The sequence below is a fragment of the Pseudophryne corroboree genome, chromosome 1, assembly GCF_028390025.1.
Source record: "Pseudophryne corroboree isolate aPseCor3 chromosome 1, aPseCor3.hap2, whole genome shotgun sequence".
In the NCBI taxonomy this organism is placed as follows: Eukaryota; Metazoa; Chordata; class Amphibia; order Anura; family Myobatrachidae; genus Pseudophryne; species Pseudophryne corroboree.
The window spans coordinates 1,011,213,581-1,011,240,588 of NC_086444.1; the positions used below are offsets into that span (position 1 = coordinate 1,011,213,581).

At 48.1% G+C, this 27,008-nt stretch overlaps 1 protein-coding gene across 5 annotated transcripts in view; it reads left to right on the forward strand.

Moving 5' to 3' along the window:
• The window catches only part of CEP44 (centrosomal protein 44), a 214,529-nt gene that overhangs the window by 154,525 nt on the left and 32,996 nt on the right, over positions 1-27,008 (forward strand). For 4 of the 5 annotated variants that reach the window (XM_063920646.1, XM_063920645.1, XM_063920648.1 and 1 more), the window contains one exon: positions 16,051-16,158. The exons of the other annotated variant lie outside the window; for it this stretch is intronic. In XM_063920646.1, coding sequence (XP_063776716.1) covers positions 16,051-16,158 — 108 coding nt within the window. The remainder of the gene's footprint in view (positions 1-16,050; positions 16,159-27,008) is intronic. 5 annotated transcript variants of the gene reach the window in all.

Sequence of the window (27,008 nt, forward strand, 5' to 3'; positions counted from 1 at the left end):
AGATATGCTGGCAACAGACTCACTGCAGCGAGGGACTAAGGGGAGAAGAAGCGAACCTACCTAACTGGTGGTAGTTTGGGCTTCTTAGGCTACTGGACACCATTAGCTCCAGAGGGATCGACCGCAGGACCCGACCTTGATGTTCGTTCCCGGAGCCGCGCCGCCGTCCCCCTTACAGAGCCAGAAGCATGAAGATGGTCCGGAAAATCGGCGGCAGAAGACTTCGGTCTTCACCAAGGTAGCGCACAGCACTGCAGCTGTTCGCCATTGCTCCTCATGTACACCTCACACTCCGGTCACTGATGGGTGCAGGGCGCTGGGTAGGGGGGTGGGGGGTGGTGGGGGGGGGGGGGCGGCGCCCTGAGGGCAATATTACACACCTTGGCTGGCAAAATCTACACCATATATAGTCCCAGAGGCTATATAGGTGTAAATTAATACCCCTGCCAGAGTTTCAAAAACGCGGGAGAAGTCCGCCGAAAAAGGGGCGGGGCTATCTCCCTCAGCACACTGGCGCCATTTCTCCCTCACAGCTCCGCTGGAAGGAAGCTCCCTGGCTCTCCCCTGCAGTCTGCAACTACAGAAGGGTAAAAAAGAGAGGGGGGGGCACTAAATTTAGGCGCAGTATATATATATTATATTATAGCAGCTATAAGGGGATATAATTCAGTTAGTCCCTGTATTATATAGCGCTCTGGTGTGTGCTGGCATACTCTCTCTCTGTCTCCCCAAAGGGCTTTGTGGGGTCCTGTCCTCTGTCAGAGCATTCCCTGTGTGTATGCGGTGTGTCGGTACGGCTGTGTCGACATGTTTGATGAGGAGGCTTATGTGGAGGCGGAGCAAATGCCTGTAAATGTGATGTCACCCCCTGCGGGGTCGACACCTGAGTGGATGGTTCTGTGGAAGGAATTACGCGACAGTGTCGACTCCTTGCATAAAAGGTTTGACGACATACCTACTATGGGACAGCCGGCTTCTCAGCCTGTGCCTGCCCAGGCGTCTCAAAAGCCATCAGGGGCTCTAAAACGCCCGCTACCTCAGATGGCAGACACAGATGTCGACACGGATACTGACTCCAGTGTCGACGATGATGAGACTAATGTAACTTCCAATAGGGCCACACGTTACATGATTGAGGCTGTGAAAAATGTGTTGCACATTTCTGATGTTACCCCCGGTACCACAAAAAAGGGTATTATGTTTGGAGAGAAAAAACTACCAGTAGCTTTTCCTCCATCTGAGGAGTTAAATGAAGTGTGTGAAGAAGCGTGGGCTTCCCCTGATAAGAAACTGGTAATTTCTAAGAGGTTACTAATGGCGTACCCTTTCCCGCCAGAGGATAGGTCACGTTGGGAAACATCCCCTAGGGTGGATAAAGCGCTCACACGCTTGTCAAAGAAGGTGGCACTACCGTCTCCGGATACGGCCGCCCTGAAGGAATCTGCTGATAGAAAGCAGGAGGCTATCCTGAAGTCTATATATACACACACAGGTGTTATACTGAGACCAGCTATTGCGTCAGCATGGATGTGCAGTGCTGCAGCTGCGTGGTCAGATTCCCTGTCGGAAAATATTGATACCCTAGACAGGGACACTCTATTGCTAACCGTAGAGCATATTAAAGACGCACTGTTATACATGAGGGATGCACAGAGGGATATTTGCCGGCTGGCATCTAAAATAAGTGCAATGTCCATTTCTGCTAGGAGAGGATTATGGACTCGGCAGTGGACAGGAGATGCAGATTCTAAAAGGCACATGGAAGTTCTGCCTTATAAGGGTGAGGAGTTGTTCGGGGATGGTCTCTCGGACCTCGTTTCCACAGCAACAGCTGGGAAGTCTACATTTTTACCCCAGGTTCCCTCACAGCCAAAGAAAGCACCGTATTATCAGGTACAGTCCTTTCGGCCCAATAGGGGCAGGCGGGTTAAGGGCGCGTCCTTTCTGCCCAGAGGCAGAGGTAGAGGGAAAAAGCTGCAGCATGCAGCCAGTTCCCAGGAGCAAAAGTCCTCCCCCGCTTCCTCTAAGTCCACAGCATGACGCTGGGGCTCCACAGGCGGAGCCAGGTACGGTGGGGGCCCGTCTCAAATTTTTCAGCAATCAGTGGGCTTGCTCACGGGTGGATCCCTGGATCTTTCAAGTAGTATCTCAGGGGTACAGGCTGGAATTCGAGACGTCTCCCCCCCGCCGTTTCCTCAAATCTGCCTTACCAACCACTCCCTCAGGCAGGGAGGCAGTGTTACAGGCAATTCACAAGCTGTATTCACAACAGGTGATAGTAAAGGTGCCCCTACTTCAACAAGGACGGGGTTACTATTCCACAATGTTTGTGGTACCGAAACCGGACGGTTCGGTGAGACCCATTTTAAATTTGAAATCCTTGAACACGTATATAAAAAAATTCAAGTTCAAGATGGAATCGCTCAGGGCGGTTATTGCAAGCCTGGACGAGGGGGATTACATGGTATCACTGGACATCAAGGATGCTTACCTGCATGTCCCCATTTACCATCCTCACCAGGAGTACCTCAGATTTGTGGTACAGGATTGTCATTACCAATTCCAGACGTTGCCGTTCGGTCTATCCACGGCTCCGAGGGTCTTTACCAAGGTAATGGCCGCAATGATGATACTCCTTCGAAAGAAGGGAGTTTTAATTATCCCGTACTTGGACGATCTCCTGATAAAGGCGAGGTCCAGGGAGCAGTTGTTGGTCGGGGTAGCACTATCTCGGGAGGTGCTATAACAGCACGGCTGGATTCTAAATATTCCAAAGTCGCAGCTGATCCCTACGACACGTCTACTATTCCTGTGGATGGTTCTGGGCACAGAACAAAAAAAAAAGTGTTTCTCCCGGAGGAGAAGGCCAAGGAGCTGTCATCTCTAGTCAGAGGCCTCCTAAAACCAAAACAGGTGTCGGTGCATCACTGCACGCGGATCCTGGGAAAGATGGTAGCTTCCTACGAAGCAATTCCATTCGGCAGGTTCCATGCAAGAACCTTTCAGTGGGACCTGTTGGACAAGTGGTCCGGATCGCATCTTCAGATGCATCGGCTGATAACCCTGTCTCCAAGGACCAGGGTGTCTCTGCTGTGGTGGCTGCAGAGTGCTCATCTTCAAGAGGGCCGCAGATTCGGCATACAGGACTGGGTCCTGGTGACAACGGATGCCAGCCTTCGCGGCTGGGGGGCAGTCACACAGGGAAGAAACTTCCAGGGACTATGGTCAAGTCAGGAAACTTCCCTGCACATAAATATTCTGGAACTGAGGGCCATTTACAATGCCCTAAGTCAGGCAAAACCCCAGCTTCAAAACCAGCCGGTACTGATCCAGTCAGACAACATCACGGCGGTCGCCCATGTAAACCGACAGGGCGGCACGAGAAGCAGGACGGCGATGGCAGAAGCCACAAGGATTCTCCGATGGGCGGAAAATCACGTGTTAGCACTGTCAGCAGTGTTCATTCCGGGAGTGGACAACTGGGAAGCAGACTTCCTCAGCAGGCACGACCTCCACCCGGGAGAGTGGGGACTTCATCCAGAAGTCTTCCAACTGATTGTAAACCGTTGGGAAAGGCCACAGGTGGACATGATGGCGTCCCGCCTAAACAAAAAGCTAGAAAGATATTGCGCCAGGTCAAGAGACCCTCAGGCGATAGCTGTGGACGCTCTAGTGACACCGTGGGTGTACCGGTCGGTTTATGTGTTCCCTCCTCTCCCTCTCATACCAAAGGTACTGAGGATAATAAGGAGAAGAGGAGTAAGAACTATACTCATTGTTCCGGATTGGCCAAGAAGAGCTTGGTACCCGGAACTTCAAGAAATGATCTCAGAGGACCCATGGCCTCTGCCGCTCAGACAGGACCTGTTGCAGCAGGGGCCCTGTCTGTTCCAAGACTTACCGCGGCTGCGTTTGACGGCATGGCGGTTGAACACCGGATCCTGAAGGAAAAGGGCATTCCGGAAGAAGTCATTCCTACGCTGATTAAAGCTAGGAAAGAAGTAACCGCAAACCATTATCACCGCATATGGCGAAAATATGTTGCGTGGTGTGAGGCCAGGAAGGCCCCAACGGAGGAATTTCAGCTGGGCCGTTTCTTACACTTCCTACAGTCAGGGGTGACTATGGGCCTAAAATTGGGTTCCATTAAGGTCCAGATTTCGGCTCTATCGATTTTCTTCCAGAGAGAACTGGCTTCGCTGCCTGAAGTTCAAACTTTTGTTAAGGGAGTGCTGCATATTCAGCCCCCTTTTGTGCCTCCAGTGGCACCTTGGGATCTCAATGTGGTGTTGGATTTCCTAAAGTCACATTGGTTTGAGCCACTAAAAACCGTGGAATTGAAATATCTCACGTGGAAAGTGGTCATGCTGTTGGCCCTGGCTTCTGCCAGGCGTATATCAGAATTGGCGGCTTTGTCATGTAAAAGCCCTTATCTGATTTTCCATATGGATAGGGCAGAATTGAGGACTCGTCCCCAATTTCTCCCTAAGGTGGTATCAGCCTTTCACCTGAACCAACCTATCGTGGTGCCTGCGGCTACTAAAGACTTGGAGGCTTCCAAGTTGTTGGACGTAGTCAGGGCCCTGAAAATGTATGTTTCCAGGACAGCTGGAGTCAGAAAGACTGACTCGCTCTTTATCCTGTATGCGCCCAACAAGTTGGGTGCACCTGCTTCAAAGTAGACTATTGCTCGCTGGATCTGTAGTACGATTCAGCTTGCACATTCTGCGGCTGGACTGCCGCATCCTAAATCAGTGAAAGCCCATTCCACGAGGAAGGTGGGCTCTTCTTGGGCGGCTGCCCGAGGGGTCTCGGCTCTACAACTTTGCCGAGCAGCTACTTGGTCGGGGTCAAACACGTTTGCTAAATTCTACAAGTTTGACACCCTGGCTGAGGAGGACCTAGCGTTTGCCCATTCGGTGCTGCAGAGTCATCCGCACTCTCCCGCCCGTTTGGGAGCTTTGGTATAATCCCCATGGTCCTTACGGAGTCCCAGCATCCACTTAGGACGTCAGAGAAAATAAGAATTTACTCACCGGTAATTCTATTTCTCGTAGTCCGTAGTGGATGCTGGGCGCCCATCCCAAGTGCGGATTGTCTGCAATACTTGTATATAGTTATTGTTTAACTAAAGGGTTATTGTTGAGCCATCTGTTGAGAGGCTCAATTGTTCTCATACTGTTAACTGGGTATTGTATCACGAGTTATACGGTGTGATTGGTGTGGCTGGTATGAGTCTTACCCGGGATTCAAAATCCTTCCTTATTGTGTCAGCTCTTCCGGGCACAGTATCCTAACTGAAGTCTGGAGGAGGGTCATAGTGGGAGGAGCCAGTGCACACCAGTAGTCTAAAGCTTTCTTTTAGTTGTGCCCAGTCTCCTGCGGAGCCGCTATTCCCCATGGTCCTTACGGAGTCCCAGCATCCACTACGGACTACGAGAAATAGAATTACCGGTGAGTAAATTCTTATTATCAAGCCAGTGTATTTGTAACTTTGTTGATGATAGGCAGAATGGCAAGCCACCTACTTGGGGAATAGGCAGGCGTTAAAGAAGAACTAAAGTCCAAGCCTAGTATTCTCTAGCACAGGAATGGCCATAACATCAATCTCAATTAACCATGGACACTCGAACAGTCAATTGCTGTAAACATTCTGCAACAGCCAATAAGAAACAGGCTGATTATAAATTGGCAAGCAGCGTCTTCTATCTGGGCATCTCCCGGAGAGGAGACTGCAAAATGTGTAAAGTATATAGATAGAAACAGTGGTCGAAGTGGAAATTTTGCAGTGGAGGTATGAAAAAGTGAAGACGGTAAAGATGCTCCGGAAAAGGGGAGTGTGGCCACTCAAAAGGGGCATATCCTTCAGTGTAGTTTTCCACACCATATAACCCTTATACACATTATGCATCACAATAGTAGTACCCCTTATACTATCTAGTACTGGTGCCCCTTTCACATTATGCCACACGGTATGAGCCGAAATTCACATTATAGCACACAGTATGAACTCAAATTCACATTATGCCACATGGTATGAGCCAAAATTCACATTATGCCACATGGTATGAGCCGGAATTCACATTATACCACACAGTATGAGGCAAAATTCACATTATGCCACATGGTATGAGCCGAAATTCACATTATAGCACACGGAATGAGACGAAATTCAGAGAGCGTGACAGCAGGGATAGGGACAGAGGAACATAAGGTTTGAGCTTGTTTACTCCACTGTAGTGACTACTCAGCTGGTCCTCCTGTGCTGGAAAAAGTGACTGCTTGCGGGGCAGGCGCTCTGGACCCGACTCGCCTCCCCATACTCCAGCCGAACTGGCTGCAGTCCTCTCTATCTTACCAGCGGGGAGCTCCGGTTCATTGCGGCCTTGTTCTCCTTCCCTTGCACTTCCAACAATATGTCCAGGTGTCCCCTCTGTCGCTGATCTGCACTAGCGGCAGAGGTTGCCGGGACCTGCTTTACTTGCGGTCCCGCGGCTGGCTGTGAAGCCAGCATCCCCGGGGGACAGCCCTACACAAACAAATTGGGGTGGCCAGATGGCAAAGATCGAATGAGGGCTAGTGGTAGTGGTCAGAGGCGTAACTAGACCTTTGTGGGCCCCATAGCAAAATTTTGAAAGGGCCCCTCAGCACTCCGCAGGAACGAGGGGTGGTTTGGAGTCAGAAAAGCAGAGGGGGAGTGGTCTGGCAGAGTAGATTGTGAGAGAGCAGGTGAGAGGCACACGGGGGAGAGCTAGGAAGACAGCAGATGAGAGGCACACGGGGGAGAGCTAGGGAGAGAGCAGGTGAGAGGCACACGGAGAGAGCTAGGGAGAGAGCAGGTGAGAGGCACATGGAGAGGAGGAGAGCTAGGGAGAGAGCAGGTGAGAGGCACACGGGGGAGAGCTAGGGAGAGAGCAGGTGTGGCACATGGGGGGAGAGCTAGGGAGAGAGCAGGTGAGAGGCACACGGGCTGAAGTGATAGGGTGAGAGCAGGCGAGAGGCACGCACGGGGGTTGTAATAAGTCCCTATATGACCCTACCCTGTGGTGGTGGTGGTGTGCGCTCCTGTGGATCCGACTCCTGGCTTGGAGTGGTGGGTGCAGCGCTGACAGGTGCTGATGCATGGATTCCCGCTCCGTCCCTGCTCAAACATGTCTCATCAACGCTGTGGTTTTGTCCGGCCTGAGAATAGTTTGTGCTTGTTGTAATGTGCGGCATGATGCTGCATCGCTCTTCACATGCAAATGCACTGGGAGTACCCGCATCCGCCTAGCAGCGGTAATGAATGAGCAGGCTGGCAGTGTTTACAGAGTGACACAGGCTGCCGGCTGATCTGACTTGCATGTCGCAACTTGAGCGCTCTCTATGTGCGGTGCCCTGCTCAGCTACGTAACATGCGTAATTATAGGGTTGCTCCTGGGTAGGGGGTGTTACGTAGGTAGAACCTCCAGGTGACAGCCAGGATCCAGGCTGTGATGTTAGTTTTTAGTATGTGCTGCTGTGGAACTACAAGCCCAACGTGTTCCATATATACTGCTGGGACTTGCCGTCCTACAACAGAGAGGAATAGGGTGTAACATGAGGGAGATGGGTTCCCTGGCTGGGATGAGGCCAGGTATGTCGGGTGGTCCCTGGTGTCTGACCTTTTTTTTTGTAGGGCAGGGCAGCGATGGTTCGGATAGTGACTCTTCCTTACCCGGCGGCTCTCCCGCGGCTGCAGCTCCCCATGGCCATTGTTGAACACTGTGAAGATGTCCCCTGGTCGGGCATGATGACGTCACGCCCGGCATTGAGGAGCTCAGTTGCAGCAGAGGAGAGAAAGGAATCCTGCTTGCTGAAGTGCAGGCTCAGCCTCCTCCTCCGTACAAGCTTCTACTGCTGTCGGGCCGATGATGCCTCAACACGCCCACAGTGATGTCACTGAGTGGCGCATCCCGGCCTGGGAGGGGGAGAGGGGGGGACGCGGGGGATCTGCAGCAAGGCGCCCGGCCGCCAAGGCTGCCTGTACTGCACCAGCTCTTCCTGCTCCCTGCGCTCTGTCGCACATGCAGATAGAGGAGCAGGAGCACTCTAGTGCAGCAGTGGTAGTTACGCCACTGGTGGTGGTGAACGGCCGTGCGGGTGCTGGCGGAAGGTGTGCCCTACGGGGGGGGGGGCTATTGGTTAAGCTATCGCCCGCGGTTGGCCTTGGTGGGGAGGAGGAGCTATTGTGCTAGCGGAAAGAGGCTTCCAGCACGGTTGCGGCAGGGGAAAAAGAGACAGCCCTGAGTCTGTGCAGAAGTGGCGGATGCCATACCGGTGCATACCGCCCCACATCGAGCACTGGATAGAAATGTATATATTCTAGATGCATGTATGTAATGCCTAGCCACATTGGGTGCCTTTATTCCCTGGTGACTTACAGTTTGTCCTCAAACCTAAAAGTAGTATTTCCCTACATCTAATATTTTTGACAGCCACTGTCTACTCTGTAAGCCCAGTCACAGTCCTTTCTTTAAGAGCTGACATTATGTATTGTTAGAATAACTTATGCTGGGTACACACTTGTAAATACTGTATATCTGCAGATATATATCTACAGACGGACCCGGCTGTGTGTTGAGCATACACACTGCCCATACCGTCGGGACTGACGTCACGAACTGTGGGTGGGCATTTAAATGCGCCCGTCCAGTTGTGCGGTTAATCACCGCCGGCGTCTGCAGCAAGTGTACGGGTGGCCGGCTGACCACCCGTACACAAACACAATGCGCCAATATATCGTTCGATATATTGGCAGTCTGCTATGGTGCAGGGCCGACGTAATATGTCTGTGAATGACGGCGTTCACAGACTTATCACTCATACACACTGGCCGACAGACCTGCGTCATATCGTCCGTTCAATAGAACGCCCGATATATATCGGTCATTGTGTATGCACCTTAATACAAGGTCCACACGTTTCTACCTACTGATGCACACTGCGCTTGTTATGCTCTTAGAACAGTGGAATAATCCAGTAAAACTCATTTGTTTCTGTCAATTCAAAAAAATGAACCGTGCAGTCAGATTCAAAGTTCTGTTTATCTAAATGTGGAGAGCTAATTATTCATAGCTAGCTTCACATCAAGTTGGTGTATATGTTTTGTACAAGATGTTCTAGTGTCAGAAGAGGATACTTTAAAAGCATGCTGTGAGCTTCTTCTCACATACTAGCAAGTTATTGAAATAGAATGATCATGAATAAATATTTGCATTACTTTTTAAACTGAAAGTTTTATGCTGTGTTCATGCTCAGATATATTCATTGTTTAACTAAAGCTGGTAATTTTACTCCCAGACACTGGAAAATAACAAAATTGGTTAAATCACGGATTTAACCAATTTGTATGAACGACCATTTTTTTTGTGTCCGTTTTCCAGGGTTTGGGAGCAATTTGTCATTTGCCATCATCCATTACCAGATTTTCATGCCAGCCAGATCTGGCAGGTGATTTGCAGGATAATTGTATAGTGTGTGCCCAGCTTTAGGATTTGTTGTGCTGCCTCTTCTGGTCCCCTTCAGTGTGCTACCACATGTGTGCATCATTCTAATCATCAGCTTAATAGTGTAGACAGCAGGCAGTACTGAGGTTAGTGACACGTACACCGTTTCAGCTGTGATTACATAGTATAAATCAGGTTGGAATACACTGAAAGTTACCATATACACTATAAGAGATTTCACACAAGTGATTTTAATATAAAGCACTGCTTTTAGTAACCGCTGTCATTGATTTAGTTCGACCCTTTTATAATCTTTTCTGATGTTACAATATCTAGTACATGGAGGGGTTTATTTAAGTGTGTGGGTTTTTAGAAGTGGAGTTGTTGCCCATAGCAACCAATCAGATTCTAGCTATTATCTTCTAGAAGGTGCATACAGGCATCTGAGGGGGTGTAGCTAGCCAGAGACATTCATTGCAGCGACCGCCGGTGACCTCCTACCTGTGGCGGACCCCCTGCAGACCCACAAGACAAGCGCCGCTGGACCCAGTCAGTGAATGCCAGGCTCCAGCATGCTTTGACACGGGTGTAGTATGGTATGCCGGTGGCCGGGCGGCCAGCATACCAGTGCCGGAATCCCGACCACCGGCATGCCGACAGCTGGGCGAGCACAAATGAGCCCCTTGCGGACTCGTTGCACGCGCCACGCTGTGGGCACGGTGGCGCGCGCCATGCTATCTGTTTTTTCTCCAGGGGGGTCGTGGACCTCCAAGAGGGAGAAAAGGTGTCGGTATGCTGGGTGTCGGGATTCCGGTGCCGGTATACTGTGCGCTGGGATCCCGACAGCCGGCAAACTGAACACCACCCCTTTGACACATAGCATTGTCCTCAGGATTTGAAACTATTACAGTGTCACCCAGTACATTTTCTCTTGGCATTAATAGTGCCATTTAGACTTCCTCAGTCTCAGTGAATTATGATCTGGGGAAGGATATGTTTTCACCTCGGATCACCATATTTTATTGATCTAAAGACGAGGGCTATGCTAATCATTTTCTTTTTGTTTTCTTTATTTATATAAGATTATTATAGAGCTGGTTTGATTGTATAATTTTTTCTTTTTTTAGTGGATCTTGTCATGCACCTTACAGTTTCATTCACTGTAGGAGAGAAGGGCATTTCTACACATATTTTGTGCAGCATTGTAAAAGTAATAAACCTTCAAACGCATATGTAAAATGTGATGAAGACAATTGAGATATCCCCTCACTCATAATTAACATAAACTATGAATAATGCTAAACCTAGCAGTATTTTATGTGAATTACTGAAACAATACATTTTATGAAGTGGGTGTCTCTACAGTAGTAGGAGGTTGGGCGTTGACATTTTATACTTCTATATTTCTTTTTAGATATTTTCCCTTTCAGTGCAAGCCTAGATATATGTCTAGGTGGTAAGTGTGCACTGGATGAACCAACTATTCTAAACAGTGTTCAAAACCAAAAGCCATTTGTATTGCACACATGAGGTCCAGGGTGTGTCCAGGCACACCCTAATGTTAGACTCTGCCACCAACATTCTGATGAGATGACTATGGGGGTCATTCCGAGTTGATCGCACATAGCAACTTTTTGCTGCCAGTGCGATCAACTAGACACCGCCTATGGGGAGGGGGGGGGGGGGGGGGGCTGGAGTGTATTTCTGCATAGCAGGGCTGCGAACGCTTGTGCAGACCTGCTATGCAAAAAAAGTTTTGTGTAAAAGAAGACCAGGGTAAGAGTTACTTACCCTGTGCGATCGATCTAGCGTTGCAGGTCCCGGAATTGACGTCAGACATCCACCTGGACACGCCTGCGTTGGACTCGCCACTCCCCGAAAATGGTGAGTTGCTGCCCGGTTCCACCTTCCTCCTGTCAATCTCCTTGCTGTCGCCGCTGCGACCGCTTTCTTCATTCGCGTCGTCTCTGCCCGGCGATGGCTGTTGCCGGACAACGACGCGCCTGCGCAATGCGGCCACCGCGCATGCGCAGTTCCGACCCGATCGCACGGCTGCTTGGAAGTGCAGCGTGCGATCGGGTCGGATTGACCCACTATGTCAGGGAGTGAGTCACTCTGTGTTTCACAATATATAGCTGCAGCCTGCCCTTCTCTCCATTCCTAATATGGTCATACGTAGGCGAGGTGAAGGAGTTGGGGAGTTTGATGGGGGAGATTGGGTTGACATTTGTAGTGAGATTGGGTGGACATGATGATGAGTAGAGGGAATGACTACATGAAAATAGTACAAGACATGCCTCTGGGTGGTACAAGACACGCCACAGTGCAGAGTAGTCATCACTGGATTTTCCCTGGGTCACATCCTAATTAAGTGTGCTGCACATGATCGCACATCCAGTATGCCTCATAAATGAGGAATTGTGTAGTCCTAAACATTCACATCCATATTCCTCTGATCTCTTCAGAAATGTAGCTGAATGAAACTGAAGAGACGTGAGCCATGGTAATGAAGCACTGTGTGTACATGACTTGATCTATTATACCTAGCCATTTGTTAGTAAATCCTAGCCTTCAAAGTGAGGATGTCAGCTTGATCATTTTGGAGTTGTCCAGTTAATAGATATGTCACCCGAGTAGCTTGTCCATTACCCATAGCTAATATCTTCAAACGCAAATACTAGTTCCCCTCCTCCTTTTTTATTTTCTTGTGGCTTACACATTTTACATGACAAAACTGCTGGCTGTCACATTTTTTAAAATTGCCTGTGCCCTAATATGACTTGGACGTGGACACTGGAGGTCAGATACATTGCATTTAATTTGACATTTTATGTGGAAAAATATGTGAATTTATCTGATGTTGTTTTTATCATCAACTTAATAGTGTAGACAGCAGGCAATACTGAGGGTAGTAACAAAAGGACACGGTTTCAGGTGCGATTACATAGTACAAATGAAGTTGGAATATGCTGAAAGTATGTAACCATATAGTTTACTTTACACTATGAGACCTCTTATGTGAATAAGATCAATTTATCCAATATCATTATGTTTGCGACCTGGATCTTCCTGCATTTAGTAGACCTATGTGCATGGCTTCCTTTGTGTAAAGGAGTGAACAAGGCTATGGGGTATATGCAATTGCGGTCGAATTCGCGGCAATTTTCGCCGTGTTTTTTAATTCGACTCAATTCGACAGGTGAATCCCGGAAGGTGGCTTCCGGAATTCACCATATTCAATGAAAAACGGATTCGCCAGAGTCGCGGGCGAAAATCGGCCGATTTGGCGGATTTTGCCGTGATTTTAAAAAACGGTAAAAATCGTGAAAAACCCGGAAAAAAAATGGCGTGGGGTCCCCCCTCCAAAGCATAACCAGCCTCGGGCTCATCGAGCTGGTCCTGGTTCTAAAAATGCGGGGAAAAAATTGACAGGGGATCCCCCGTATTTTTAAAACCAGCACCGGGCTCTGCGCCTGGTGCTGGTGCCAAAAATACGGGGGACAAAAAGAGTAGGGGTCCCCCGTATTTTTAAAACCAGCACCGGGCTCCACTAGCTGGACAGATAATGCCACAGCCGGGGGTCACTTTTATGCCGTGCCCTGCGGCCGTGGCATTAAATATCCAACTAGTCACCCCTGGCCGGGGTACCCTGGGGGAGTGGGGACCCCTTCAATCAAGGGGTCCCCCCCCCCAGCCACCCAAGGGCCAGGGGTGAAGCCCGAGGCTGTCCCCCCCCCCCCATCCAATGGGCTGCGGATGGGGGGGCTGATAGCCTTTTGTGATAATAAAAAGATATTGTTTTTCCCAGTAGTACTACAAGTCCCAGCAAGCCTCCCCCGCAAGCTGGTACTTGGAGAACCACAAGTACCAGCATGCGGGAGAAAAACGGGCCCGCTGGTACCTGTAGTACTACTGGGAAAAAAATACCCCAAAAAAAACAGGACACACACACCGTGACAGTAAAACTTTATTACACACTACCGACACACACATACTTACCTATGTTGACACGCCGACTGCCACGGTCTCCGACGATCCGAGGGTACCTGTGAAAAAATGATACTCACCTTCCAGCGTCCAGAGGTAAATCCACGTCCAGAGAGATAAATCCACGTACTTGTAAAAAAAAAAGAACACGCAAATACCCGCTCCATACCGGACTAGAAAGGGGTCCAATGCTTTCACATCAGACCCCATTCTACCGAATGCCGGGACATCACGTGACTCCTGTCACTGACGTCCCTTCAGCCAATCAGGAAGCGCTACTTCCGTGGCGCTCACCTGATTGGCTGTGCGCTGTCTGTACTGTGACAGCACATCGCAAAGCCGCTCCATTACTTTCAATGGTGGGAACTTTGCGGGTAGCGGTGGGGTCACCCGCCGGTCAGCCGCTGACCGGCGGGTGACCTTACCGCTAGCCGCTAAGTTCCCACCATTGAAAGTAATGGAGCGGCTTTGCGATGTGCTGTCACAGTACAGACAGCGCACAGCCAATCAGGTGAGCGCAACGAAGTTGCGCTTCCTGATTGGCTTAGAGACCTTTCTGTGACAGCTGTCACTGACAGGTCTCATTCGTGGAAAGGTGTCCCATGTGTCAGCATGGGACCCCTTTCAGTCCGGCATGGAGCGGGTGTTCGCTTTGTTTTTTTGCCAAGTACGTGGATTTATCTCTGGACCATGGCTGGGGTGAGTATATTGATCTTTTCTTTTCAGGTATCCGTGGATTCTACATGGAGAAGAGGACCGATGTCGGCGTGTGAACATAGGTAAGTATGTGTATGTCGACGTATGAAATAAAGTTTTACTGTCGACGGTGTGTGTGTCCTGTTTTTATTTGGGTATTTTTTTCCCAGTAGTACTACAGGTACCAGCGGGCCCGTTTTTCTCCCGCATGCTGGTACTTGTGGTTCTCCAAGTACCAGCTTGCGGGGGAGGCTTGCTGGGACTTGTAGTACTACTGGAAAAAACAATATCTTTTTATTATCACAAAAGGCTATCAGCCCCCCCATCCGCAGCCCATTGGATGGGGGGGGGACAGCCTCGGGCTTCACCCCTGGCCCTTGGGTGGCTGGGGGGGGGACCCCTTGATTGAAGGGGTCCCCACTCCCCCAGGGTACCCCGGCCAGGGGTGACTAGTTGGATATTTAATGCCACGGCCGCAGGGCACGGCATAAAAGTGACCCCCGGCTGTGGCATTATCTGTCCAGCTAGTGGAGCCCGATGCTGGTGTTAAAAATACGGGGGACCCCTACTCTTTTTGTCCCCCGTATTTTTGGCACCAGCACCAGGCGCAGAGCCCGGTGCTGGTTTTAAAAATACGGGGGATCCCCTGTCAATTTTTCCCCCGCATTTTTAGAACCAGGACCAGCTCGAAGAGCCCGAGGCTGGTTATGCTTTGGAGGGGGGACCCCACGCCATTTTTTTTTATGATTTCACCGTTCCAGCATAAAAAAAAAATAATATTTTAAAAAAAATATAAATAATATTTGTGCCTCCAAAAAAAAAAAAAAAAAAGTACCTAATCCCTTCTAATATAAATAGATCTGCTATTCCCCCCCAAAAAAACACAAAAAAAAACATGTTTAAATTTTTTTTATTTGTTTTCACCCTCCAAAGTGTGGCGGATTGAAAATGACGAATTTGCTGTCTAAAAGCACTGCTGTCGAATTTCCAAACTTGAATTGAATATGCTTTGGTCGAATTGCAGCACTTGTATCATTGCAGAAAAGTCGAATTTGCAAAAAGTCGAATTTCAAAAAGTCGAATTTTGAAAGTCCGTTTTTTGGTCGGAAAGCACTGAATTGCATAGGCGTTTTTTTTTTTTTGGTCGAAAATGACCCGAAATTCGACAATTTCGGGAATTCGACCGCAATTGCATATACCCCTATATGGTAAATGTATTTGCCTACAACTTGCAGGTGTCAGAGAGTTCCCGGCGACCCTGCCTGATTAAAAGGGGCAGAATAAGGTACATTTTTTGCCTTTTAAATAATTGCCCCTTTAAAACATTGGGCAGACTCGCTGGGAATGCTCAGAGACTGCAAGTTACAGGCTGGTACATTTACCACAATAGCTAAAGCATGCTGTGTATGAATTTACTCCTGTAACTAAAGCATGCTGTATACAGGCCTATCACATCTGAAACCCTTAACAGCTCGCTAGTTTCACTTTTTTTTTTTTTTTGTTGCATTCTTTAATTATCTACTAATAAATACATTAATACAGTGTTTTGCATGCATGTATTTAGACCTGATCTGTATTTCCCAGTACTGCACCACTGGACTTTCACGTTTTCTCCTTCAGCTTTTTTTTCCCGATCATTGATGGTTCATGTCTCCACTGTTAATACAAAGAATAATTCTCTTTTGTTGTCTTTGATAGAAGTTTCCAGACTTTCTTGTCTTGTAAAACCTACACCATGGCCTTCCCGTGTGGATTTATTTTTAAAGATATCCTACTGTAATTGTATATGTTGGAATTTCATTGATACTGTAATTTAAATAAGAACGTTTGTAGAGTTTTGTGTGTTATTCTTTCTCCTTCAGTAAATGGCAGGTGGCTTTCTACTTTTTTGTTTTAAAAGGTTAAATTACAACCAATTAAGAAAATGGTTTCTGTTAAAGATAAATGTGAAGTATTTTATCCTGAAGAGTCTTGTGTGCAGTCAATGAAAACCGAAAAGCTGACCCAAGTAAGTAGCATGTTCAACTCTTGAAGCCACATGTTCAGCCCTCCCTAGAAAACTGGGCTCCTCTGTGAGACCTTGCAAGATAAACTGGTATTTCGTTGTGTGTCTGCTTCATGTCAACACCACCGAACTGAGATGTTCCTTTCCTTTAAATTCACCGGTCACCTATACGCAGTCTAGATAGCCATTTTGTGTGCTGATCTAATATTCAGCCTACTAGGAAACTAGGAGTCACAGGGCTATCATTTTATATTGGGTTATTTACATTTCTCTAACGTCCTAAGTGGATGCTGGGGACTCCGTAAGGACCATGGGGAATAGCGGCTCCGCAGGAGACTGGGCACATCTAAAGAAAGCTTTAGGACTATCTGGTGTGCACTGGCTCCTCCCCCTATGACCCTCCTCCAAGCCTCAGTTAGATCTCTGTGCCCGAACGAGAAGGGTGCACACTAGGGGCTCTCCTGAGCTTCTTAGTGAAAGTTTTAGTTTAGGTTTTTTATTTTCAGTGAGACCTGCTGGCAACAGGCTCACTGCATCGAGGGACTAAGGGGAGAAGAAGCGAACTCACCTGCGTGCAGAGTGGATTGGGCTTCTTAGGCTACTGGACATTAGCTCCAGAGGGACGATCACAGGCCCAGCCATGGATGGGTCCCAGAGCCGCGCCGCCGGCCCCCTTACAGAGCCAGAAGACAGAAGAGGTCCGGAAAATCGGCGGCAGAAGACATCCTGTCTTCACCAAGGTAGCGCACAGCACTGCAGCTGTGCGCCATTGCTCCTCAGCACACTTCACACTTCGGTCACTGAGGGTGCAGGGCGCTAGGGGGGGGCGCCCTGAGCAGCAATAAAAACACCTTGGCTGGCGAAAATACATCACATATAGCCCCCAGGGCTATATGGATGAATTTTAACCCCTGCCAGAATCCATAAAAAAGCAGGAGAAAAGTCCGCGAAAAAGGGGCGGAGCCTATCTCCTCAGCACACTGGCGCCATTTTCCCTCACAGCTCAGTTGGAGGGAAGCTCCCCTGGCTCTCCCCTGCAGTCACTACATTACAGAAAGGGTTAAAAAAGAGAGGGGGGCACTAATTAGGCGCAGTATTAACAATACAGCAGCTATAAGGGGAAAAACACTTATATAAGGTTATCCCTGTACGTAAGGACCATGGGGAATAGCGGCTCCGCAGGAGACTGGGCACATCTAAAGAAAGCTTTAGGACTAACTGGTGTGCACTGGCTCCTCCCCCTATTATTGAAGTGTGGAATCTTATATAATATATATTTATTATATCATATATTGATTTATGCTTTATGTATCTTACATCTGCAAATATATTATAATAGGCTTACAAATTAGGTTGGCTCATAGCTAAAGGGGCAGAGATTAGCACTAGTCCAATCACACAGCAATGTACATTATATGAACATTCCTATACATATGCATGTGATTGGCTCATTTGGGTTTAGGAATTATATATCTACTTGTCCAAGAGATATGTCAAGGTAAAGTGTAATTATACTTTACAGAGATATATAATCCTGGCTCATTGACTATGTGGGTATGAATATAGCTACTGAAAACAATTACTGTCCAAGCAATACATCTGTGCACATGGTAAATATACTTTATGCAGGGATGTATCCTTCTGGCTCATTTGATATATCAATGCTCTATACCTTAGGGGTATAAATATATTGTCCAACTTTGCAGAGCCTTATATAATATATGCAGATTTGTATGATTTAGAGATTCCAAAAAATGAGTTTGAACCATGGAATAATAGCTCTATTTCAATAACACTTTATTCTAGGTATACAAAATACAAGATATGAAAAACACAATGATAATAAATCCTATAATTATTATTAACTGCAGTACATATTAAACAAACACAAACAATATTACAAACTTAAACAATTAACACACATACTGTACACTTGCAAGAATTATTGAGGGTTAAATGCATAGCTACCTTCTTCTGATGTCTTAGGATCCTTTACTTGTCTCTTTCCCTCTGCACTAACTAAAGACTGCTCCAAACCCTGTCTTATATCCCAACTTTAACAATCCCAATTTCTCTATCGTCCTAAGTGGATGCTGGGGTTCCTGAAAGGACCATGGGGAATAGCGGCTCCGCAGGAGACAGGGCACAAAAGTAAAGCTTTTACAGGTCAGGTGGTGTGTACTGGCTCCTCCCCCTATGACCCTCCTCCAGACTCCAGTTAGATTTTTGTGCCCGGCCGAGAAGGGTGCAATTCTAGGTGGCTCTCATAAAGAGCTGCTTAGAGAGTTTAGCTTAGGTTTTTATTTTACAGTGATTCCTGCTGGCAACAGGATCACTGCAACGAGGGACAGAGGGGAGAAGAAGTGAACTCACCTGCGTGCAGGATGGATTGGCTTCTTGGCTACTGGACATGAAGCTCCAGAGGGACGATCACAGGTACAGCCTGGATGGTCACCGGAGCCACGCCGCCGGCCCCCTCACAGATGCTGAAGCAAGAAGAGGTCCAGAATCGGCGGCTGAAGACTCCTGCAGTCTTCTTAAGGTAGCGCACAGCACTGCAGCTGTGCGCCATTTTCCTCTCAGCACACTTCACACGGCAGTCACTGAGGGTGCAGGGCGCTGGGGGGGGGCGCCCTGGGAGGCAAATGAAAACCTTTAAAAAGGCTAAAAATACCTCACATATAGCCCCAGAGGCTATATGGAGATATTTACCCCTGCCTAAATGTACTAAATAGCGGGAGACGAGCCCGCCGAAAAAGGGGCGGGGCCTATCTCCTCAGCACACGGCGCCATTTTCTGTCACAGCTCCGCTGGTCAGGAAGGCTCCCAGGTCTCTCCCCTGCACTGCACTACAGAAACAGGGTATAACAGAGAGGGGGGGGCAGAATAAATGGCTATATATATTAATAAAAGCAGCTATAAGGGAGCACTTAATCATAAGGCTATCCCTGTCATATATAGCGCTTTTTGGTGTGTGCTGGCAGACTCTCCCTCTGTCTCCCCAAAGGGCTAGTGGGTCCTGTCTTCGTATAGAGCATTCCCTGTGTGTCTGCTGTGTGTCGGTACGTGTGTGTCGACATGTATGAGGACGTTATTGGTGTGGAGGCGGAGCAATTGCCAAATATGAGGATGTCACCTCCTAGGGGGTCGACACCAGAATGGATGCCTTTATTTGTGGAATTACGGGATAACGTCAACTCGCTTAAGCAGTCGTTTGCCGACATGAGGCGGCCGGACACTCAATTAGTGTCTGTCCAGGCGCCTCAAACACCGTCAGGGGCTGTAAAACGTCCCTTGCCTCAGTCGGTCGACACAGACCCAGACACAGGCACTGATTCCGGTGGTGAAGGTGACGAATCAACCGTATTTTCCAGTAGGGCCACACGTTATATGATTTTGGCAATAAAGGAGATGTTACATTTAGCTGATACTACAGGTACCACTAAACAGGGTATTATGTGGGGTGTGAAAAAACTACCAGTAGTTTTTACCGAATCAGAAGAATTAAATGACGTGTGTGATGAAGCGTGGGGTGCCCCGATAAAAAACTGCTAATTTCAAAGAAGTTATTGGCTTTATACCCTTTCCCGCCAGAGGTTAGGGAGCGCTGGGAAACACCTCCTAGGGTGGACAAAGCGCTAACACGCTTATCAAAACAAGTGGCGTTATCCTCTCCTGAGACGGACGCACTTAAAGATCCATCAGATAGGAGGATGGAAAATATCCAAAAAGGTATATACACACATGCAGGTGTTATACTACGACCAGCTATTGCGACTGCCTGGATGTGCAGTGCTGGGGTAGTTTGGTCAGAGTCCCTGATCGAAAATATTGATACCCTGGACAGGGACAATATTTTACTGTCGTTAGAACAAATAAAGGATGCATTTCTTTATATGCGTGATGCACAGAGAGATATCTGCACACTGGCATCACGGGTAAGTGCTATGTCCATTTCGGCCAGAAGAGCTTTATGGACACGACAGTGGACAGGCGATGCGTAGAGGAGTTATTTGAGGTCGGTCTATCGGATTTGGTGGCCACGGCTACGGCCGGGAAATCCACCTTTCTACCTCAAGTCACTCCCCAACAGAAAAAGGCACCGACCTTTCAACCGCAGCCCTTTCGTTCCTTTAAAAATAAGAGAGCAAAGGGCTATTCATATCTGCCACGAGGCAGAGGACGAGGGAAGAGACAGCAACAGGCAGCTCCTTCCCAGGAACAGAAGCCCTCCCCGGCTTCTACAAAAGCCTCAGCATGACGCTGGGGCTTCGCAAGCGGACTCGGGGGCGGTAGGCGGTCGTCTCAAAAATTACAGCGCGCAGTGGGCTCACTCGCAGGTAAATCCCTGGATCCTGCAGATAATATCTCAGGGGTACAGGTTGAAATTAGAGACAGAGCCACCTCGCCGTTTCCTGAAGTCTGCTTTACCAACGTCCCCCTCAGAAAGGGAGACGGTTTTGGAAGCCATTCACAAGCTGTATTCTCAGCAGGTGATAGTCAAGGTACCTCTTCTACAACAAGGGAAGGGGTATTATTCCACTCTATTTGTGGTACCGAAGCCGGATGGCTCGGTAAGGCCTATTCTAAATCTGAAGTCCTTGAACCTATACATAAAGAAGTTCAAGTTCAAGATGGAGTCACTCAGAGCAGTGATAGCGAACCTGGAAGAAGGGGACTTTATGGTATCCTTGGACATCAAGGATGCGTATCTCCACGTTCCAATTACCCCTCACACCAGGGGTACCTCAGGTTCGTTGTACAAAACTGTCACTATCAGTTTCAGACGCTGCCGTTTGGTTTGTCCACGGCACCTCGGGTCTTTACAAAGGTAATGGCCGAGATAATATTTCTTCTTCGAAGAAAAGGCGTATTAATTATCCCATACTTGGACGATCTCCTAATAAGGGCAAGGTCCAGAGAACAGCTAGAGATGGGTTTAGCACTATCTCAAGAGGTGCTAAAGCAGCACGGATGGATTCTGAATATTCCAAAATCCCAATTAATGCCGACAACTCGTCTGCTGTTCCTGGGGATGATTCTGGACACAGTTCAGAAAAAGGTTTTTCTTCCCGAAGAAAAAGCCAAGGAGTTATCTGACCTGGTCAGGAACCTCCTAAAACCAGGAAAGGTGTCTGTACATCAATGCACAAGAGTCCTGGGAAAAAATGGTAGCTTCTTACGAAGCAATCCCTTTCGGCAGATTCCATGCAAAGGGATCTGTTGGACAAATGGTCAGGGTCGCATCTTCAGATGCACCTGCGGATAACCCTGTCGCCGAGGACAAGGGTATCCCTTCTGTGGTGGTTGCAGGAGGCTCATCTATTGGAGGGCCGCAGATTCGGCATACAGGATTGGATCCTGGTGACCACGGATGCCAGCCTGAGAGGCTGGGGAGCAGTCACACAGGGAAGAAATTTCCAGGGAGTGTGGTCGAGCCTGAAAAAGTCTCTTCACATAAGCATTCTGGAACTAAGAGCAATCTACAATGCTCTAAGCCAGGCGGAACCTCTGCTTCAAGGAAGACCGGTGTTGATCCAGTCGGACAACATCACGGCAGTCGCCCATGTAAACAGACAGGGCGGCACAAGAAGCAGGAGGGAAATGGCAGAAGCTGCCAGGATCCTTCGCTGGGCGGAGAATCACGTGATAGCACTGTCAGCAGTATTCATCCCGGGCGTGGACAACTGGGAAGCAGACTTCCTCAGCAGACACGACCTTCACCCGGGAGAGTGGGGACTTCATCCAGAAGTTTTCCACATGCTATTAAACCGTTGGGTAAAACCAATGGTGGACATGATGGCGTCTCGCCTCAACAAAACACTGGACAGGTATTGCGCCAGGTCAAGAGATCCGCAGGCAATAGCTGTGGACGAGCTGGTAACACCTTGGGTGTACCAGTCGGTATATGTGTTTCCTCCTCTGCCTCTCATACCAAAGGTATTGAGGATTATACGGCAAAGAGGAGTAAGACTAGTGGCTCCGGATTGGCCAAGAAGAACTTGGTACCCGGAACTTCAAGAGATGGTCACGGACGATCCGTGGCCTCTACTTCTGAGAAGGGACCTGCTTCAGCAGGGTCCTTGTCTTTTTCAAGACTTACCGCGGCTGCGTTTGACGGCATGGCGTTGAATGCCAGATCCTAAAAGGAAAAGGCATTCCAGAAGAAGTCATTCCTACCTTGATAAAGGCAAGGAAGGAAGTCACCGCGAAGCATTATCGCCGTATTTGGCGAAAATATGTTGCGTGGTGCGAGCAGCGGAGTGCTCCGATGGAGGAATTTCAACTGGGTCGTTTTCCTAATTTTCCTGCAATCAGGATTGTCTATGGGTCTCAAATTGGGATCTATTAAGGTTCAAATTTCGGCCCTATCAATATTCTTCCACAAAGAATTGGCCTCAGTCCCTGAGGTCCAGATTTTTATCAAAGGAGTACTGCATATACAGCCTCCTGTGGTGCCTAAGGTGGCACCGTGGGATCTAAATGTAGTTTTAGATTCCTCAAATCCAATTGGTTTGAACCACTAAAGAATGTGGATTTGAAATATCTCACATGGAAAGTGACTATGTTACTGGCCCTGGCTTCGGCCGGGAGAGTATCTGAACTGGCGGCTTTGTCTTATAAAAGCCCTTATTTAATTTTCCATTCGACATAGGGCAGAGCTGCGGACGCGTCCGCATTTTCTCCCTAAGGTGGTATCAGCGTTTCACCTGAACCAGCCTATTGTAGTGCCTGCGGCTACAGACGACTTGAAGGACTCCAAGTTGTTGGACGTTGTCAGAGCCTTAAAAAATATACATTTAAAGGACGGCTGGAGTCAGAAAATCTGACTCGCTGTTTATACTGTATGCACCCAACAAGTTGGGTGCACCTGCTTCTAAGCAGTCGATTGCTCGTTGGTTTTGTAACAAAATTCAACTTGTACATTCTGTGGCAGGCCGGCCACAGTCTAAATCTGTTAAGGCCCATTCCGCAAGGAAGGTGGGCTCATCTTGGGCGGCTGCCCGAGGGGTCTCGGCATTACAACTCTGCCGAGCAGCTACGTGGTCAGGGGAGAACACGTTTGTAAATTTTTACAAATTTGATACCCTGGCAAAGGAGGACCTGGAGTTCTCTCATTCGGTGCTGCAGAGTCATCCGCACTCTCCCGCCCGTTTGGGAGCTTTGGTATAATCCCCATGGTCCTTTCAGGAACCCCAGCATCCACTTAGGACGATAGAGAAAATAAGAATTTACTTACCGATAATTCTATTTCTCGGAGTCCGTAGTGGATGCTGGGCGCCCATCCCAAGTGCGGATTATCTGCAATACTTGTACATAGTTATTGTTAACTAATTCGGGTTATTGTTTAGGAAGCCATCTTTCAGAGGCTCCTCTGTTATCATACTGTTAACTGGGTTTAGATCACAAGTTGTACGGTGTGATTGGTGTGGCTGGTATGAGTCTTACCCGGGATTCAAAATCCTCCCTTATTGTGTACGCTCGTCCGGGCACAGTACCTAACTGGAGTCTGGAGGAGGGTCATAGGGGGAGGAGCCAGTACACACCACCTGACCTGTAAAAGCTTTACTTTTGTGCCCTGTCTCCTGCGGAGCCGCTATTCCCCATGGTCCTTTCAGGAACCCCAGCATCCACTACGGACTCCGAGAAATAGAATTATCGGTAAGTAAATTCTTATTTTACATATTCAAAGGTGTTGTAAAACATATCAGATAATTTGTTCAACAGTGACGAGCAGGGGGTGAATTCTGGAGTCATAGCGTCTGATATTTGTTTGTCTATCAAGGTTTTCCTTTTGTTATTTTGGAGTGTAAATACTGCTAGTGTTCATCAACATTTGAGACTTCGTTAATTCAATTGATCCTAGGAGTCATTGTCTCAAAGCAGAAGGCCGAATAACATACATTGCTCAGGATATGCAGATTTCTGATTGTAGTCTTAGGCACTTCCTTGCGCATGCCATTACCTGTGTGCCTTTGAAGTGACCTAAACCAAGTGGCTTGCTGATTTTATCTATCAGAATCAAATTATTCATTTGCTACAGACATATATCTGTATGCAGACATTGCATTACATTATTCCCTACTATGCCTATACACACAAAAGCATACACATTACCTCATACATTCAAACTTATTTCATATCTATTCCTTACTATATATATCCAGTATACTGTTCATTATGGTTACATCGCCTATTTATAATGAATTATATTTTGATTCAGACAACATCCATTGCCCTAATATTATATTGAGTGCGGACAATTACCTATATGTCAACACTATGACCCTCCTCCAAGCCTCAGTTAGATTTCTGTGCCCGACGAGAAGGGTGCACACTAGGGGCTCTCCTGAGCTTCTTAGTGAAAGTTTTAGTTTAGGTTTGTTATTTTCAGTGAGACCTGCTGGCAACAGGCTCACTGCATCGAGGGACTAAGGGGAGAAGAAGCGAACTCACCTGAGTGCAGAGTGGATTGGGCTTCTTGGCTACTGGACATTAGCTCCAGAGGGACGATCACAGGCCCAGCCTGGATGGGTCCCGGAGCCGCGCCGCCGGCCCCCTTACAGAGCCAGAAGAGCGAAGAGGTCCGGAAAAATCGGCGGCAGAAGACGTTCCTGTCTTCAATAAGGTAGCGCACAGCACTGCAGCTGTGCGCCATTGCTCTCAGCACACTTCATACTCCGGTCACTGAGGGTGCAGGGCGCTGGGGGGGCGCCCTGAGACGCAATAAAACATGATAAAAATACCTTACATGGCAAAAAATACATCACATATAGCTCCTGGGCTATATGGATGCATTTAACCCCTGCCAGAATATACAGAAAAACGGGAGATAAGGCCGCCGAAAAGGGGGCGGAGCCTATCTCCTCAGCACACTGGCGCCATTTTCCCTCACAGCTCAGTTGGAGGGAAGCTCCCTGGCTCTTCCCTGCAGTCACTACACTACAGAAAGGGTTAAAAAAAAAGAGAGGGGGGGGCACTAATTAGGCGCAGTATTAAAACATACAGCAGCTATAAGGAGAAAAACACTTATATAAGGTTATCCCTGTATATATATATATATATATAGCGCTCTGGTGTGTGCTGGCATACTCTCCCTCTGTCTCCCCAAAGGGCTAGTGGGGTCCTGTCCTCTATCAGAGCATTCCCTGTGTGTGTGCTGTGTGTCGGTACGTTTGTGTCGACATGTATGAGGAGAAAAATGATGTGGAGACGGAGCAGAGTGTCTGTAACAGTGATGTCACCACCTAGGGGGTCGACACCTGAGTGGATGTACTGTTGAAAATTACGTGACAGTGTCAGCTCTGTATAAAAAAACAGTGGTTGACATGAGACAGCCGGCTACTCAGCTTGTGCCTGTCCAGACGTCTCATAGGCCGTCAGGGGCTCTAAAGCGCCCGTTACCTCAGATGGCAGATACAGACGCCGACACGGATACTGACTCCTGTGTCGACGGTGAAGAGACAACCGTGATTTCCAGTAGGGCCACACGTTACATGATTGAGACAATGGAAAATGTTTTATACATTTCTGATAATACGAGTACCACCAAAAAGGGGTATTATGTTCGGTGAGGGAAAAACTACCTGTAGTTTTCCTGAATCTGAGAAATAAAATGAGGTGTGTGATGATGCGTGGGTTTCCCCCCGATAACAATTGATAATTTCTTAAAAAGTATTGGTCTATACCCTTTCCCGCCAGAGGTTAGGGTGCGTTGGGAAACACCCCCTAGGGGGGATAAGGCGCTCACACGCTTGTAAGAACAAGGGCTCTACCCTCTCATGAGATGGCCGCCCTTAAGGATCCTGCTGATAGAAAGCAGGAGGGTATCCAAAAATGTATTCACACACATACTGGTGTTATACTGCCAGCAATCGCCTCAGCCTGGAGGTGCAGTGCTGGATTGGCATGGTCGGATTCCCTGACTGGAAATATTGATATCCTAGATAAGGATAGTATATTATTGCCTATAGAGCATTTAAAAGATGCATTTCTATATATGCATGATGCACAGCGGAATATTTGCCGACTGGCATCAAGTATAAGTGCGTTGTCCAATTCTACCAGTAAAATGGTCAGGTGATGCGGATTCCAAACGGCATTTGGAAGTATTGCCTTTGAAAAGGGACATTTGGGGTCGGTCTTTTAGACCTGGTGGCCACGGCAACAACTGGGAAATCCACGGTTGTACCCCAGGTCGCCTCTCAAAATAAGACGCCGTATTATCAGGCGCAGTCCTTTGTTGGCAAGCGGACAAAAGGTTCCTCTTTTCTGCTCGTGACAGAGGGAGAGGAAAAAGGCTGAAGAGATTAGCCAGTTCCCAGGAACAGAAACCCTTTCCCGCCTCTGCCAAGCCCTCAGTATGACGCTAGGGCCTTACAAGCTCAGGCACGGTGCGGGCCCGTTCTCAATGAATTTCAGTGCGCAGTGAGCTCACTCGCAAGTAGACCCCTGGATCCTTCAGGTAATATCTCAAGGGTACATATTGGAATTCGAGACGTCTCCCCCTCGCCCTTTCCAAAAGTCGGCTTTACCGACGTCTCCCTCTGACAGGGAGGCAGTTTTGGAAGCCATTCACAAGCTGTATTCCCAGCAGGTGATAATCAAGGTCCCCCTCCTGCAACAGGGAACGGGGTATTATTCCACACTATTGTGGTACCGAAGCCAGACGGCTCGGTGAGACCGATTCTAAATCTAAAATCTAAATTCTTTGAACACTTACATACAGAGGTTCAAATTCAAGATTGAGTCACTCAGAGCAGTGATTGCGAACCTGGAAGAAGGGGACTACATGATGTCTCGGGACATCAAGGATGCTTACCTTCATGTCAAAATTTACCCTTCTCACCAAG